The sequence below is a fragment of the Erinaceus europaeus genome, chromosome 2, assembly GCF_950295315.1.
Source record: "Erinaceus europaeus chromosome 2, mEriEur2.1, whole genome shotgun sequence".
Lineage (NCBI taxonomy): Eukaryota > Metazoa > Chordata > Mammalia > Eulipotyphla > Erinaceidae > Erinaceus > Erinaceus europaeus.
Genome location: NC_080163.1, coordinates 140,276,292 through 140,294,901, shown reverse-complemented (window position 1 = coordinate 140,294,901; position 18,610 = coordinate 140,276,292). Strand labels below are relative to the sequence as shown.

Sequence of the window (18,610 nt, the reverse complement as noted above, 5' to 3'; positions counted from 1 at the left end):
ATGATTTTTTTTTTAATGTCTTAACTGTAGAGTGGTAATGTTCTTGTCTTTACCTATAAGAATGAACTTAATTGATAACCTAATAAAACGTAGAGTACTACAGGCAGGTGTGTGTGTGTGGATTGATTTATTTCATGAAAGAGAGAAGAGGACTAGATCAATGCTCTGGCTTATGAAGTGCCAGGTATTGTACCTGTGACCTCAAGCCAACTTTTCCACTTGGTTAACAGATAGTGAACCTAAAAGGCAAAGTAATTTTATCCAAGTTCATGGACATAGAACTGGTGCTTATTTTTCTTAATTCTGACTGGGTGGGTTTTTATTGTTGTTGTTTGTTTGTTTGCCTACAGGGTTATTGCTGGGACTTGGTGTCAGCACTATGAATTCACTGCTCCTGGAGGCCAATTTTCTCATGGATAGGACAGAGAAATTGAGAAAGAGGGGTAGATAGGGAGAAAAAATAGACACTTGCAGAACTGTGTGACTGTTGGTGAAGCAACACCCCTGCAGGTTGGTTGCTAGGGGCTTGATCCCGGGCCCTACTACTTTGTACTATGTGCACTTAACTGGTCGCTCCACCACCTTGCCTCTCCTATTTCTGATTACTCTGGACTCCATAGTCTAACCTGCATTTGGTTTTATAGCTAATTATTTGATAAACTTTTGAGGGTTTTTTTTTTTCATTTGACAGTGAAACATATATTAGTGCATGCTACTAGAGACTACATCTCTGCTCTTGAATATACTATACAGTGGCTTACATAAAGTTTTCAAGGTGCTGAGGCTTCACTGCTTTGAACTGAATTACAGTTCAGATAGATAGGTGTGTGGGGAGGGATATACCACTGCACCAAAGCTTCTTCCAGTGTGTTGGGGACTGGACTCAAACTGGGGGCATATACATAAGGAAATAAGCACAGTATCCTAATGAGCTTTTTTTTTTTTATTATCTGTGTATTTATTAGATAGAGACAGCCAGAAATCAGGAGGGAAGGAGGAGATAGAGGGGAAGAGAGACAGAGATGCACCTGCAGCCCTGCTTCACCGCTCAGGAAGCTTCCCCCCTGCAGATACGGACCAGGGGCTTGAACCCAGGTCCTCACTCATTTTAACATGTGCGCTTAACCAGGTGCGCCACCCCCGGCCCCCTGATGAGGTATCTTGCCTATCTGTTTTAGGAGACATTTTCTTTTTCTTCCCCCCTCTCCATTGTATTTATTACCACCAGGGTTATTGCATGGGCACAGTGCTAACAATACAAATCCACCACCACTCCTAGCAGCGAGTGTTTCTTTTCATTTATTTGTTTATTTGTTTATTTTTGATAGGGCAGAAAAACTTAGGAAAGGGAGAGATATACCTGCAGACCTGCTTCAGTACTTGTGAAGCATCCCCCCCCCCCCAACAGGTGGGGAGTAGAGGCTCGAACCCAAGTCCTTGTTTATGGTAATGTGTGTGCTCAACCAGGTACACTACCACCCAGCCTTAGATTTTATACATTCCTTTTTTTTTTTAAATTTATTGATTTAATAATGACTGACAGATTTTATATATTCATACGAAAACGACCAGAGCGAGAGTCAGGCAGTTGCACAGTGGGTTAAGCATAGGTGGCGCAAAGTGCAAGGACCCATAAGGATCCCAGTTCGAGCCCCCAGCTCCCCACCTGCAGGGGAGTCACTTCACAGGCGGTGAAGGTCTGCAGGTGTCTTATCTTTCTCTCCCCCTCTGTCTTCCCTTCCTCTCTCCATTTCTCTGTCCTATCCAACAACGACAACATCAAGAACAACAATAATAATTACAACAATAAAACAATAAGGGCAACAAAAGGGAAGGTAGGAAGGAAGGAAAAAAAGACCAGAGCACTGTTCAACTCTGGCATATGGTGTTGCCAAGGACAGAACCTGGGTCCTCCGGGATTTCGGTCATGCATATTTTGTCCTGAATCACTGAGGCCTATCTGGCCTCACCAAAAAACAATAGTAGTAGTAATAATAATAATAATAATAAATGAGTTATTAATGAGTGGAGGAGGAAGGAGGGCGAGAACCAGAAAAATCACTTTGGCATATATGAGATGGGGTCTGACCTTGGGACCTCATGATTGAAAGTCCAGTGCTTTATTCACTGCACTACCTCCAGGCCTGTCTCCATAATTGTTTTTAATATTATTACTAACTCTAAAATTTGTTCATGTGTACAAACATTAGGCTTTTAACTCTCATGCTTCTGTCTGATATCAGGACTTAGGATTTCAAACTTACTCGTCTCTATATTCTAGGACTTCTCCAACTCCTTTGTTAATTTCTCATTGGTTAGAACAAATCATCTTTGGGGACAGGTTTTTGTTAACACCTCTATTTTTTAATATATTCCAGTTGGACCACTGAAAGTTCTAAATCAAAGTTCTAAATAAGATTTAACCTACAGCTTTTTGTTTAGGTGAAGTCTAATATAACAGAACTGTGCCATAGCATGGTCACTATCATATGTGAAAGAGGTATAAGATACTTTATATTCACAGAGGCATGATACATACCTGTTACTAATAAAGGATACCCTAATTGTTATGTTTCTGTTTTATTTAACCGTATTATTTTCTACTTCTATAAATAACTTTCGTTGTTATTGTTGAGATTGTCAAATAGCAGTGACTTAGTTTTCTTCTTTGAAGTGAATTTTTTTTTTTAAATCTTATATTTATTTATTTGTTCCCTTTTGTTGCCCTTTTTGAAGTGAATTTATGTATGTTCATTATAACAGTTTTTTGCTTTCTGAGTCCTTGGCATACAAGGTCTTTGCAGCTTCTCATGTGTGTGCATATGTGTGTATGTGTCTCCCCCAAAGCCAAAGCCTTGCACATATACGATTTCACTGTTCCTGGGTTGTTTGCTTCTCACTTCTTCCCCATCCCAGTCAGACGATACCCTAGCACTGAAGCTACCCAAATGGTGTCAAGGCTCATCCTGAGCTATGTGCATGATACAAGGTACATGCCCTACCTGGTGAACTTTCTTTTCTGTTATTCTATGTCTCATAAGTATTTGTAAATAATATTTAGCCCCTCGTTTCTTGATTTGAACTAGTGCCTACATTTCTTACATTTCCGTATATTTTATTTTTTTAAGAGTGCATCATGATATGTATGTGTGTATTTTTTCCCCAGAGCACTTATCAGCTCTGGTTTATGGTTGTATAGGGGATTGAACCTGGAGCCTCGGGCATGAGTCTTTTTGTATAATCATTATGCTACTACCCCCCACCCTCAAAAACTTTAAAATTGTGACAGTTGAACATTTTTACCTCTCCATTTTTCACTGTTGATAATGTATTTTATTGGTGTTTTTAAATTTTTTTATTGTCTTTATTTATTTATTGGATAGAGAGCCAGAAATCAAGAGGGATGAGAGAGACAGAGATGCCTGCAGCCCTGCTTCAACTACTTGAAAAGCTTTCCCCCATAGGTCAGGACTGGGGGATTGAACTCCAGGCCTTGCACTTTGTAGCATGTGCGCTCAACCAGGTGCGCCACCACCCCAGCCCCTTGGTGTTTATTTCTTAGTTTCAAAACTTTAAGTAGAATTTTTCAAGTGACTATTGAATAGTTGTTTTGATCATACTTTTTTTTTAATTAAAAAAAATTATTGCCACAAGGGTTATTGTTGGGGTTCAGTGCCAGCACCAGGAATCCAGTGCTCCCGGCAGCCAGTTTTCCTTCCTTGCTTCCTTCCTTCCTTTTTTTTTTTTTGTTTTGTTCTTTGTTTTGTCTAACTTTGCTTTGCTTTTGCTTGTTTCTATTTTGGTTTGCTAGGACAAAGAGAAATTGAGAGGGAGGGAGGGAGAGGAAAAAAAAAGAGAGAGAGGCAGACATCTGCAGCAAGGGCTTGAACCCAAGCCCTTACACATGGTAATATGTGAGATTAGCAGGATGTGCCATCACCCAGCCCCCTTGATTGTACCTTTTAATGTTAACAAATGTCGAGAAGGACTGTTAACAAAAACTGGATCTCTTAATTTTATTTTCCATTAAAATATAGCCACCACTCAATCCCCCACCCCTCTCCAGGGTTATCCCTGGAGCTTGGTGCCTGTACTATGAATCCACTGCTCCTGAGGGCCTTTCTTTTTTTTGTCCCACATTGTTACCCTTGTTGTTATTGTCATTGTTGTTATTGCTGTTGTTGTTGTTGGATAGAACAGAGAAATCAAGAGAGGGGAAGAGAAAGGTAAACACCATCAGACCTGCTTCACCACTTGTGAAGCAAACCCCCTGTAGGTGGGGAGCAGGGGCTTGAACTGGTATCCACACACTGGTCCTTACAGTATACACTAACACGCTGTGCCACTGCCCAGCCCCCAACTGTTTTGACTTTTTTTTTTTTTAATTCCCTTTTGTTGTCCTTGTTTTATTGTTGTAGTTATTATTGATGTTGTTGTTGTTGGATAGGACAGAGAAATGGAGAGAGGAGGGGAAGACAGAGGGGGGGAGAGAAAGATAGACACCTGCAGACCTGCTTCACCGCCTGTGAAGCGACTTCCCTGCAGGTGGGAAGCTAGGGACTCGAACTGGGATCCTTACGCCGGTCCCTGCGCTTTGAGCCACCTGCACTTAACCCACTGCGCTACCGCCCAACTCCCTATTTTGACTTTAAACCTAACTTTTATCCTAGATAAGTGAATTTTTTTTTTTGCTTCCAGAGTTATTGCTGGGTGCCTGCACTATGAATCTACTGCTCTTGGAGGCCATTTTTCCCATTCTGTTGCCCTTGTTGTTATGTTTGTTGTTGTCATTATTATTGTTGTCATTGCTATTGTTGGATAGGACAGAGAGAAGTTGAGGAGGGGAGGCAGGAGGGGAGAAAAAGGTAGACAACTGCAGACCTGCTTTACCGCTTGTGAAGCGACCTCCTCCCCCATGCAGGTGGGGAGCCAGGGACTCAAACCAGGATCCTTCTACCAGTCCTTGTGCTTTGCGCCATGTGCGCTTAACCCATTGCGCTACCGCCCAGCCCCCGAGAAGTGAATTGTTTTTACTCTTATTGGCTAGTGTCCTACATCTGCTTATAGCCAGTTAGCATTTCCTTTTATTTGCAGAAGAAACTGATTATGTATTTATTTGCTTTAAGTTTATTTTTATGAGAGAGATCAGAACACTGCCTGGGCATACATAGGGCCTGAGGCTTTATACCTGCAGAGCATATGTTCTACCCACTGAGCCACCTAATATCTTGTTCTTTATTCCTTTTTTTCTCTGTGAAAATGGCACATAGTGTTTCCTATGGAGGAATTCAGAATTTGATCTAAATGAATCTTTTCAGAAATATAATGCAAAGGTCTAGAAAAGATAAAAGTTACAGGAGCCTAAGAGGTCAGGTGGTAGGTAGCACAGCGGGTTAAGCATATATGACGTGAAGCACAAGGACCGGTGTAAGGATCTGGGTTTGAGCCCCGGGCTCCCCACCTGCAGGGGGTTCACTTCACAAGTGGTTAAGCAGGTCTGCAGATGTCTATCTTTCTCTCCCCCTCTCTGTATTGTATCCTCTCCTCTCTCATTTTCTCTCTGTCCTGTCCAACAACAACAAGGGCAACGAAATGGGAAGGAGCAATGGATTTGGCACCAAGCCCCAGCCAAAAAAAAAAAAAGTTACAGAAGCCCAAAAGTAATTCAGTGGACAACACGCAGTCATATGCACACATTATCATGAATAAGGACCCAGGTTCAAGCCCCTGCCCCCCATCTTCCAGGGAAACACTTCATGGACCATATAGCAGTGCTACAGATGTCTCTGTTTTCCTCCTCTGCACAGTTTCTGTCTCTATTTAAAAAAAAAAAAGGAAGGAAGGAAGGAAGGAAGGAAAAGACACCACAGCACTGAAGCTTCCTTCATGTGGTGGGCTGGATTGGAACCTGAGTCATACTACTAACAACCAAACAAATACTATCCAAGTGAGATATCTTGCTGACCCTAGTTCTTTTCTTTTTTTTCTTTCTCTTTTATTCTTGTATTTGTCGTCTTGTTGCTACGTTCATCTTATTTGAAGATAATGCCATTTAACCCCAAGTATATTTAGTTTTCTGATGGTCTTCTATAATTCTGGGATAAAGCTTAGATCAGATTGCTGCATTCCACTGAGTAGCCAGGCTATGTAACGATAAGTCCTTATTTACTAAATTGAGGTCATTGCTTACCTCAGAGCAGTTCAGTAGAGAATTTTGGAATACAGACAAATACTGGTGAACTGAGGGGGAGAGAAAGACAGACACCTGCAGACCTGCTTCACCACCTGTGAAGCGATCCCCCTGCAGATGAGGAGCCGGGGGCTTGAACTGGGATCCTTACACTGGTCCTTGTGCTTTGCGTCATGTGCGCATAACCTACTGCACTACCACCCGGCCCCCCCAAAGGAAGAATATTAATTTTATATTGTTAAATGATAAAAATATTGAGGTTAATATGGGGGAAAGGTCATGAGTTGGCTGGTACAGTGCTTGGTGTAGGTAAAAAACAGGGCACAGAAGAAAGTACATACATTTCACATATAGTATGATATCTATGCAAGTATTACATATTCAGGGCCAGGAGATAGCTCTTGTGGTATAACACCTGCCTTATTAAGTGGGAGTTCCTAGGCTGAGATTCTGGTACCACAGGTAGCAGCGCAGCACCCAGAGGGAGCTCCACAGGTAGTGAAGCACTGCTGTCTCTTTCTTTCTCTGTATCTTCCTGAAATAAACAATTAAAAGTTGACAAAAGAGTGGTATAATCGTGCATGTGAGAGGCCCTGGCACAACAAAAACAAATCACATAAACCTAGGGGAACAAAACCAAGGTAATTCTAAAGTTGGCGGGGGTTTTTTTTGTTTGTTTTTTATTTATTTTATTTTTGAGAGAGATGCAGAGAGACACAAACGCCAGAGCACTGTTCAGCTGTGGCTTATGGTGGCGCAGGGGATTGAACCTGGGACATTGGAGCCTCAGGCATGACAGTCTCTTTGTATAACTACTATGCTATCTACCCCTGCCCAAGTGTTTGGTTTATTTGTAGATAATAGGGATTGCAAACAACTTAATTTTTTTAATTTTATTTACTTTATTTATTTTTACCTCCAGGGTTATTGCTGGGGCTCAGTGCCTGCACCACAAATCCACTGCTCCTGGAGGCTATTTTTTTTTCCCTTTTGTTGCCCTTGTTATTTTATCATTGTTGTGGTGGTTGTTATTGATGTCGTTGTTATATAGGACAGCGTGAAAATGGAGGAGGAGAAGATAGGGGGAGAGAAAGACACCTGCAGACCTTCTTCACCAGTTGCGAAGTCACACACACACACCCCTTTGCAAGTGGGAAGCCAAGGGCTCAAAGTGGGATTCTTAACACTGCTCCTTGGCTTCGCGCCATGTGTGCTTAACCTGCTGCACTACCACCCAGTCCCTAACACTCTTAATTATTTATTTTTTCCCTTTATTGGGGGGTTAATGTTTTACATTCAACAGTAAATATAATAGTTGGTCATGCATAACATTTCTCAGTTTTCCACATGACAATACAACCCCCACTACGTCCTCCTTTTCCAGGACCTGTACTTTCCCCCCAACCAACCCCAGAGACTTTTACTTTGATACACCACCTCCAGTCCAGATTCTCCTTAGTGTTTTCTAATCTTGTTTTTCAAGTTCTGCCTGTGAATGAGATCATTCCATATTAATCCTTCTGCTTCTGACTTATATCACTTAACATGATTTCTTCAAGCTTCATCCAAGATGGGGTTGAAAACGGTGAAATCACCATTTTTAATACCTGAGTAGTGTGTTTTTTTTTTGCCTCCAGGGTTATTGCTGGGGCCTGCACCATGAATGTACTGCTCCTGGAGGCCATTTTTCCCCCCTTTTGTTTTCCTTGTTGTGGCTATTGTTGTTGTTGATGTTGTTCATTGTTGGATAGGACAGAAAGAAACGGAGAGGGGGAGAGAAAGACAGACACCTACAGACCTGCTTCACTGCCTGTGAAGTGATTCCCCTGCAGGTAGGGAGCCAGGGGCTCGAGCCGGGATTCTTATACAGGACCTTGTGCTTTACGCCACGTGTGCTTAACCCGCTGCGCTACCACCCAAACCCCCCGAGTAGTATTTCACTGTGTATACCTACCACAACTTGCTCAGCCACTCATCTGTGCCAGCACCAGGGATATAAGCTTAGAAGAGAAAGTATACACTTTAATCAAGTGAAAAGATCCTGGTTTGAGCCCCCCCCCCCCCCGCCACCACAAATAGCCATGCAAAATGGTGAAGAGGTGCTATAGTGGCTTTCTCTATTCAGTCTCTCACCCTCTATCTGGAGGGAACAAAAAGTCTACCACAAGCTATGGAATTATATAGTTACAAGCACTGTCAGCAAAAGGAAGGAGGGAAAGAAAGGAAAGGAAAAATGAAAATTGGCAATGCACCACTACTCAAGTAAAGTAAATATTGTGGGTGGCAGGTGGGATTGCAGCATAGATAATCCCCAGGGAGTAGGGAGAGAGACTAATCCAGCCTTATTAGTTTAGTTACTGATTGAGAAACTTCCTTTGGGGGGATATTATGTGACGTGATGCACTGAGATTTCAAGCATTGTTTTGGAGAGCTAGTAACTTGCTTATTATGTCTGATTTTTCTCTACAAAAACAGAGGCTACTGTAATAAGACCTTGAGTGCAGGCTGATGTTAAACCTTATGCCAGGTGTTTATTTTCGCAGTGAAAGAATACTCTGTCAGCTCAGTTCCCTGGCAACACAGTTGGTTTCAGTTGTATTCTTTGTACCAGTCCTTTTTCTTCCTGGTTTGTAATTTTGTGGCTTTAGTTTGAACTTGGTTATTTCTAGTATTTTCAGTTCTCAGATTTACAGCAGAATCAAGATTAATCTTTTCGTAGGTTTTCAAATTGTGTGTGACAAAACCCCAGTCTTCAGAAAATAAATGCTTTGCCTCCTTAAGTAGTCTAGCAGACTAGTCTGGGAGGTAGCACAATGGATAAGATTTTTGTTTGTTTTTTTTTTTTTTTTTTTTTAGCACTGCTAAGCTCCAATTTCTGGCAGTGTTGGGGTTTCTTGGTGCCTCCAGCATGAAAGTCTTTTGCTATCTCCACTGCCCAGGTACTAGACTCTTAATCATAAGGTTCCCAGTTCAGGCCCCAACATCAAATATGACAGAGTGATGCTATGGTTCTCTCTCTATCCTCCTCTCTCATTAAATAAACGAATCTTTAAAAAAAAAAAAGTCAGGGATAAGGGACTATGTAGTCATTTTTTTCCCCATTGGCAGGGCCAGCACTATCACCTGAGTTTTTGTTCTTTGTCCTTTACCCAAGAATGTCACCAAGGTAGGGGCTTTTTCCCTTCTTTAACTTCAACATTTGGAGTTACCATCATACTAATTTTGGGACTTTTGTGGCATGGAAAACTTTTTTAAATGGTAAGAGTAGTAGTACAAGTAATAAGTTTTAAACTTTAATATACATAATATCCTCAATCTTTTTTTTTTTTAAGAGCTATTTATTGGGGCTAGGAAGTGATGCACCTGGTTAAATCCACATACTACTGTGCACAAGGACCTGAGCTTGAGCCCTGACTCCCAACCTGCAGGGGGTACTTCATGAGTGGTGAAGTAGGTCTGGAGGTGTCTGTCTTTCTCCCTCTCTATTTCCCCTCCCCTCTCAAATTCTGTCTATCAAGTATGGGAGGAAGGGGGGGGGAGCTGTAGGAAGCAGTGTATAGCAGTGTATTTTTAGTCTTATTCTTATTCTTAGTGCTTGCACCGAATTCTAGCAATAACCCTGGTGGCAGTGAAAAAAAAGAAGAGTTATTTATTAATGAGAGGAGGCATGGGAAGAGAACTAGAGCATCACACCAGCACATGTAATGCTGGGGTTTGAACTCAGCATCTCATGCTTGAGAGTCCAATACTCTATCCCTGCCCCACCCCCTGGACTACTACATTAAAAATCCTGATTCTCTGGTCAGCCATGGGACCTGAAGTTACGTGTTAAAAACAAATTCCTGAGCTAGGGAGATACCTCAGCTTTAGAGCATAGGCCTTACATACCTGTGCTGCCAAAGGTCCCAGGTATGATCCCTGACAACACTATTTGCCAGAGGAATTTTTATTTACAGGCAAATAGTAAAATACTGTGTCATTGGTCCTCAGCTTCTGCAGTGTCCCTACTGATGTGGAGCATTTAGTTGGAACTGTAAATAGAACAGTTGCTTTTCTCTTGATAATAAAATAATTAATTACAGAAAAATAAGACTGAAACCCCAACAACCTACTAGGTTTTCCATTAACCTTGATTGTTAAATGTGTCCAACTATGTACCTTGCTTCAAGACTTACTTTTGTACTCAGAGATTTTTCACCAACTGGCAAGTGCAAAATAGTGTGGTTATTTTATCTTTTTTTTTTTTTTTAAGATTTTATTTATTTATTCATGAGAAAGATAAGAGAGAAAGAACCAGACATCACTCTGGTACATGTGTTACCCCGGATTGAACTCGGGACCTCATGCTTGAGAGTCTAGTGCCTTAGCCACTGTGCCACCTCCTGGACCACGGTTATTTTATCTTTTATAGTTTTTTGTTTGTTTGTTTTTGCCTCCAGAGTTATCGCTGGGGCTCAGTGCCTATACTATGAATTCATTGTTCCTGGTAGCCTTTCTGTCTTTCTTTATTTTATTTATTTATTTTTTTGTTCTTGCTGGATAGGACAGGAGAAATTGAGAAGGGGAGAGAAAGACAGACACCTGCAGAACTGTTTCACCGCTTGCAAAGTGATCCCCTTGCAGGTGGGAAGCTGGGGCCTTATGCCAGTCCTTGGGCTTTGTACTATGTGCACATAACCCAGTGCGCTACTGCCTGCCCCCCTAAATAGCTCTTAATATATATAATTTGTCAGTACCTGCTCTTCATAGGTGCATAGTTCCATTGCTCTTGGGCAAGTTTTTTGTTTCTTTCCTCTTTCCTGTAATTCAACTAGAAACATGCTTATAGAAAAAGACACTATAGCACTACTCATCATTCACAGACCTCCTTTTTGGGGCTGTCCATGGTGCTCTCATATAATCCTGGAACTCAAACCCAAGGCCACAACATGTTGCTCTACCAGGTGAGCTATCTCCCAGTCCCTCATAGTACTTTCCAGTACTCACAAGATTTAAGGGCCAGAAGCTGGCAGAATGGTGGCTTTTTTGTTGTTCTATTTTTTTCTTTCTTCCTGTTATCTATTATATTTTGTTAACCTCTGCTAAACAATTGGGACACAGTGCTAAGGTGTAAAAAGTAACATGTTAGGAGTCAGGCAGTTGTGCAGCGGGTTAAGCGCAGGTGACACAAAGCACAAGGACCAGTGTAAGGATCCTGGTTCCATCCCTACCTGCAGGGGAGTTACTTCACAAGCAGTAAAACAGGTTTGCAGGTGTCTCTCTCTCCCCCTCTCTTGTCTTCCCCTCCTCTCTCCATTTCTCTCTGTCCTATCCAACGGCAATGACATCAATAACAATAATAACTACAATAAAAAAGGGGGGCAACAAAAAGGGAAAATAAATATTTTTTAAAAAATTTTAAAAAGTAACATGTTATAATGGTCCCTCTTTGTGTGTGTGTGTGTGTGTGTATAATTTATTTATTTATTAATGAGAAACAGGAGGAGCGAGAAAGCCAGACATCACTCTGGTACATATGCTGCTGGGGATTGAACTCAGGACCTCATGCTTGAGAGTCTGATGCTTTATTCACTGCGCCACCTCCCAGACCACCCCTCTTCTTTTTTTATTTTATTTTTTATTAGTTTAATTATGAACGACTAGTCCGTTCATAAGAGGGGTACAATTCCCACCACCAGAGTTCTGTATCCCATCCCCTCCATTAGAAGCTTTCCTATTCTTTATCTCTCTGCGAGAATGGACCCAGGATCATTATGATGGGGTACAGAAAGTAGAAGGTCTGGCTTCTGTAATTGCTTCTCTGCTGGATATGGGCATTAGCGGTTGATCCATACCCCCAGCCTGTGTCTGTCCATAGTGGGACAGGGCTGTGGAGAGGTGGCGTTCCAGGACACATTAGTAAAGTTGTCTGCCCAAGGAAGTCACATTGTTGTCATGCTAGTATATAGTCCCTCTTCTTTTTTTTGCCTCCAGGGTTATTGCTGGGGCTCGGTGCCTGCACCACGAATCCACTGCTCCTGGAGGCTATTTTTTTCCCTTTTGGTTGCCCTTGTTGTTTTATCATTGTTGTGATTACTGTTGTTGTTACTGATGTCGCTGTTGTTGGATAGAGAAATCAAGAAAGGAGGAGAGAAAGATAGACACCTGCAGACCTGCTTCACCCGTAAAGCGACACCACCACCCCCCTGCAGGTGGGGAGCCGGGGGCTCGAACTGAGATCCTTATGCTGGTCCTTGCGCTACCACCCAGCTCCCAATAGTCCCTCTTCTTAAGGAAATTGTAGTTTCATAGAGGATAGGTATGAATGTCCCATCTAGGGAGATAGCTTATTTGTAGAGTGTGCACCTTAATAATATGCATGAAGACACATGGGTTTGAGTCCTTGCATCACTTGTCAGCACCATGGATGGTGGAGAAGTGCTGTGACTTCTCTGTTTCTCCCTCCTCTGCCTCCAAAATAAAAATAATTCTAAAAATTAGCCCTGTTGTGGGGTGGAGGGAATAGTCTCATAAGGAGTCAGGTGATGTTGCACCTGATAGAGCATACATAGTACCATGTGCATGGACCCAGGTTCAGCACCTCCCCACACCCCCATCTATAGCAGAAAGTTTCACAGGCAGTGCTGTGGGTATCTCTGTATCTCTTTACTACCCCCCTCCCCATCCAATCTCAGGAAGGAAAATGGCCACAAGAATTGGTGGATTAGTCATGCAGGCACCAAGCCTGACCAGTAACCTTGGTGGAAAAAAAAAAAAATTACTAGCCTCATGGACTGTTTAGTGGTAGTATTACACATGGATCAGACCTAAGGTTCATTTCCTGGTGCTGTGTTTAAATAAAAGGAAGAAGTGCATGAATGTCAAGTTATGATATGACACAGAATATGGTACGTGGTTACTTCAAGCAGGGCCAGTGGAATCTGCAGTCAAATCCTCTTCCACTGAGCTATGCCCCCTCTAGGCCATTGGAATCTGAAATCAATTCCTCGCTCTAGCTTAAAATAAATGAAAATAAGCAAGATGGAAAAACCAGTGTGACTGGGTGTATTTTATTAGGTAGAATTTAGCTTGAAAACAAGTCCCTTGCCAGTGTTTCGTTAATACATAGATACATGCATCATACAAGGTTTTAGTAGTTTTATTAAAAGTTCTTTAATACCGGGAGTCGGGCTGTAGCGCAGCGGGTTAAGCGCAGGTGGCGCAAAGCACAAGGACCAGCATAAGGATCCCGGTTCGAACCCCGGCTCCCCACCTGCAGAGGAGTCGCTTCACAGGCGGTGAAGCAGGTCTGCAGGTGTCTATCTTTCTCTCCTCCTTTCTGTCTTCCCCTCCTCTCTCCATTTCTCTCTGTCCTATCCAACAACGACAACAACAATAATAACTACAACAATAAAACAACAAGGGCAACAAAAGGGAATAAATAAATAAAATAAATATATTAAAAAAAAAAAAAGTTCTTTAATACCAAATATTCCATCAGAGTTGAATCTTACTGGATGTTGTGGGGAGGGGGCCGATGCCATGAATCCAACTGATGACCCCATACTTGTGAAGCATGCTCTATAATGGACTACATCCCTAGCCCTGGGTGTTCGTTTGTTTTAAACCATTTGTTGATTTAGATTAGGGTACATACAGCCCAGGAGATGGTATAGCTAATAATAGACTGCTGAGCTTAACACATAGGGTCCTAAATTTGACCCCCAGCACCGTGTATACCATTGTGATGCTACAGTCCCCCTCCACTTCCCCAACCCTACCCCCTCAGTTACTGCTGGTTCTTTAGCATTCCTGACTTTTTTTTAAAAAAAAATTAATGTATTTAATGTATTTATTATTGCATACAGACAGAAATTGAGCAGGGAGGAGGAAATAGGGAAAGAGACAGAGAGACACCTGCAGCCCTATTTCACTGTTCGTGAAGCTTATCCCCTGTAGGTGGAACCAGGGGCTTGAACTTGGGTCCTTGCATATTTTAATGTGTGTGCTCAACCAGGTACACTGTCACCTGGCGCCCCACCCCCCATTGACTTTTTGAGAGACACCATAGCACCTAAGCTTCCCCCAGTGCCAGAGTACTACCATATGGTAAACCAGAAGTTTGAGCCTGGGTTAAGTGTATGGCAAAGCAATTACACACAGCCCCCCTGAAATAAGTAAAATAAAACAATATAAAAGCTTGGCTTTGTTATTATTATCTTTACTTATTGGATAGAGACGGCCAGAAATCTAGAAGGTAGGGGGAGATAGCAAGGGAGAAAAACAGAGACCAAGACCTGCAGCACTGCTTCACTACTCACAAAGCTTTCCCTCTACAGGTGGGGACCTGGGATTGAAACTTGGGTCCTTGTGCATTGTAACTTGTGCTCAACCAGGTGCGCCACCACCTGGCCCCAAATAAATATTTTAAATAAGATTTTTATATTTATTTACTTACTTATTTTGCCTCCAGGGTCATTGCTGGGGCTCAGTGCCAGCACTACAAAACTGCTGCTCCTAGTGGCCATTTTTCTTTTCTTTTCTTTTTTTTTTTTTAAGTGGATATGACAGAGAGAAATTGAGAGAGGAGGGTAGACAGAGAGGAAGAATGATAGGCACCTGCAGACCGGCATCACCACTGGGCGCTTGAACCAGGATCCTTGTGCGCAGGTCCTTGCACTTTGAACTATGTGCACTTAACTTGGTGTGCCACTGCCCAGCCCCCTTAAATAAGATTCTTTTACTACCCATACATTGTAATTGATCGTTACTATTCTTTTGTCTGTGTCACTTTCTTAGTCTGCACACTACTGAAATTTGGGACCTGATAGTTCTTTGTTGTAGAGAACTAACATAGCACATATCAGGATGTTTAGTGATAAATCTGATTTCTAATCATGAGGATACAATAGCTCACTCAGTAATGATAAGTAATAAAAATGTGCCCAGACTTGCTGAATTATTCTCGGAGATAGTCACCCCAGGTAGAGAAATACTGGTCTGTAGGTTCTCCTCTTTCCTTTCCATTTTTTTCCCCTTGGTAATTTGTTTGTGGAAGAAACTGAGTTGTTGATCCTACAGTATCCTTTGGTCTGAATTGTACTGATTTTGTCCCTGTGTTGTAATTTAACATACTGTCAACAATTTCTGTTAACTGATAAATCTAGAGGCATGATTAGTTTTGTTTTGTTTTGTTTAGAAATACTGCTTAGCCAGGGAGGTGTAGTTAGTGATAGAGTGCAGGTCCCAGGCTCAGTCTCTGGCACTGTATATGCTCTGATTCTAACAAGAAATAAAAGAAATAACAGGTGTTTATATGCATATTATTGTTTTAAATGACTTTCATAGGTGGTTTTGTTTATCTACAAGAGGACATATAATTGTATCATTTTGTAGTATTACTATTAATTAATTTACTTATTAGACATCTTTTGTTTTAAAAGATAGTGTATATTTTCATGTCGACAAACTTTACATAACAATTCTATATTCTCCTTTAATAAAGGAAGGGGAAATGGAAGGTGAGGCGGTTGAAGCCATTGCGGAAGAGTCCGAAACTTTCATTAAAGGAAAGGAGAGAAAGACTTACCAGAGACGCCGGGAAGGTGGCCAGGAAGAGGATGCTTGCCATCTACCCCAGAACCAAACTGATGGGGGTGAGGTGGTCCAGGATGTCAATAACAGTGTGCAGATGGTAATGATGGAACAGCTAGATCCTACGATTCTTCAGATGAAGACTGAAGTAATGGAGGGTGCAGTTGCTCCTGAAGCAGAGGCTGCTGTGGATGATACTCAGATCATAACTTTGCAGGTGGTAAATATGGAAGAACAACCCATAAACATAGGAGAGCTTCAGCTTGTTCAAGTACCTGTTCCTGTAACTGTACCTGTTGCTACAACTTCAGTAGAAGAACTTCAGGGGGCTTATGAGAATGAAGTGTCTAAAGAGGGGCTTCCAGAAAGTGAACCTATGATATGTCATACCTTACCTTTGCCTGAAGGATTTCAAGTGGTGAAAGTGGGGGCCAATGGTGAGGTAGAAACATTAGAGCAAGGGGAACTTCCACCTCAGGAAGATCCTAGTTGGCAAAAAGACCCAGACTATCAGCCACCAGCCAAAAAAACAAAGAAAACCAAAAAGAGCAAACTGCGTTACACAGAGGAGGGCAAGGATGTGGATGTATCTGTCTATGATTTTGAAGAAGAGCAGCAGGAGGGTCTTCTATCTGAGGTGAATGCAGAGAAAGTGGTTGGTAATATGAAACCTCCAAAACCAACAAAAATTAAAAAGAAAGGTAAAACAAATTTATCTATTGTGCTGAAAACCATTTGGGATGAAATACATAGTACAGTATTTATGCAGGTTGTTTTATTTTAAAAGGATATATATTTTTTAATTTATTTCTTTATTGGGGAATTAATGTTTTACATTCAACAGTAAATACAATAGTTTGTACATGCATAACGTCCCCCAGTTTCCCATATAACAATACAACCCCCACTATATCATCTATCATCCTTCATGGACCTGTATTCTCCCCACCCACCCACCCCAGAGTCTTTTACTTTGGTGCGATATGCCAATTACATTTCAGGTTCTACTTGAAATGGATATTATTTAAATTTGGTGCCATTTGGAGACATGTCTTTAGAGTGACTCAAGCACTAATAGGATCTAGAGGACAGTTTCCAACAGAGGTCTTTACAAGACAGTGTGTGCACAGAAATCCTCACTGTCCTTGTGCTGCAGAGACTCCTCGGGTGGGCAGGGGGCAAGTGGTGGTACACTGGGTTAATCACACACACACTACAATGCAGGACACAGGTTCAAGGCACTGGTCTCCACCTGTAGGGGCAATGCTTCGTGAGTGATGAAGCAGGGCTGCGGGTGTCTCGTTATTTTCTCTTTCTCCCCCTCCGTGCTCAATTTCTCTCTGTCTGTGTCCAATAATAAGTAAATAGATAGAGTAAAGGGTTTCTTCTACCCTTTGCATGGTAGCCGGGTGATTATATATTTCATGAAGGAATTCACAGGCATAATTATTATTATTATTTCCTATAGAGAAATGCTTTGTGGTATAAGGTAATTATGACTTGCTATTACCTAAATTGAGTTTAGTTACCAGAGGCTAATGAAATAGATTTGTAGAACTTTATGACTAGGGTTAATCATAACACTTTGAAACTCTGCACCAAATGTTTTATTTTTGCATACAGGTGTAAAGAAGACATTCCAGTGTGAGCTTTGCAGTTATACATGTCCAAGGCGTTCAAATTTGGATCGTCACATGAAAAGTCACACTGATGAGAGACCACACAAGTGCCATCTGTGTGGCAGGGCATTCAGAACAGTTACCCTCCTGAGGAATCACCTTAACACACACACAGGTACTGGATAAGAATGTTGGGCACAGCAAACGTTAAAACTTGGGTTTTGGGGGGTCGGGCGGTGGCGCAGTGGGTTAAGCGCATGTGGCGCAAAGTGCAGGAACCGGCGTAAGGATCCCGGTTCGAGCCCCTGGCTCCCCACCTGCAGGGGAGTCGCTTCACAAGTGGTGAAGCAGGTCTGCAGGTGTCTATCTTTCTCTCCCCTTCTCTGTCTTCCCCTCCTCTCTCCATTTCTCTCTGTCCTATCCAACAACGAATTGCGTCAACAAGGTCAATAATAATAACCACAATGAAGCTACAACAAGGGCAACAAAAGGGGGAAAAAAATGGCCTCCAGGAGCGGTGGATTCGTGGTGCAGGCACCGAGCCCACCAATAACCCTGGAGGAGGAAAAAAAAAAAAAAACTTGGGTTTTAAGTATAATTCAGTCTGTTTCCAGTAAGAAATTAAAGAAGAAAAGAAAATGTATCTTAACTGTGCCTGTCTTGTAAACTTAATTTTATTATAAGCAGATAAATATAGACAAGTTTAGTAAAGATAATCCTAATTATATAAGGATGATGGTTTAAAAATCTAGGAGGCTGGGTGGTAGTGCAGTGGGTTAAGCGCATATGGTGCAAAGCTCAAGGGCCGGCATAAGGATCCCGGTTTAAGCCCCCAGCTCCCCACCAGCACCCCACCTGCAGGGTGGGGGCGGGGTCGCTTCACAAGTGTTGAAGCAGGTCTGCAGGTGTCTGTCTTTCCTCTCTGTCGTCCTCTTCTCTCCTACCCAACAACAGCAGCTATGACAACAATAACTACAACAAGGGCAACAAAATGGCAAAAATAGGCTCCAGGAGCAGTGGATTCGTAATACAGGCACTGAGCCCCAGAAATAACCCTGGAGGCAAAAAAAATTCTAAACATTTAAACTAATATTTCCTGAAGACATCACCATTCTGTTGCTAAGCGTTTAACAACATTATCACAAGAGCTAACTCCAGGCAGTTTCCAGAAGCTATGAGGAAGAATATAGAAATGAAAATGAAATCTTTGTTAAAAAATGCAGTTTCG

The 18,610-nt window shown here is 41.9% G+C and overlaps 1 protein-coding gene across 10 annotated transcripts in view; it reads left to right on the top strand.

The window, feature by feature from the left end:
• Positions 1 to 18,610, top strand: part of CTCF (CCCTC-binding factor) — a 71,688-nt gene that overhangs the window by 29,417 nt on the left and 23,661 nt on the right. For all 10 annotated transcript variants that reach the window (XM_060185317.1, XM_016185850.2, XM_060185321.1 and 7 more), the window contains 2 exons: positions 15,675 to 16,464; positions 17,387 to 17,557. In XM_060185317.1, the coding sequence (XP_060041300.1) occupies positions 15,675 to 16,464; positions 17,387 to 17,557 (961 nt within the window). The remainder of the gene's footprint in view (positions 1 to 15,674; positions 16,465 to 17,386; positions 17,558 to 18,610) is intronic.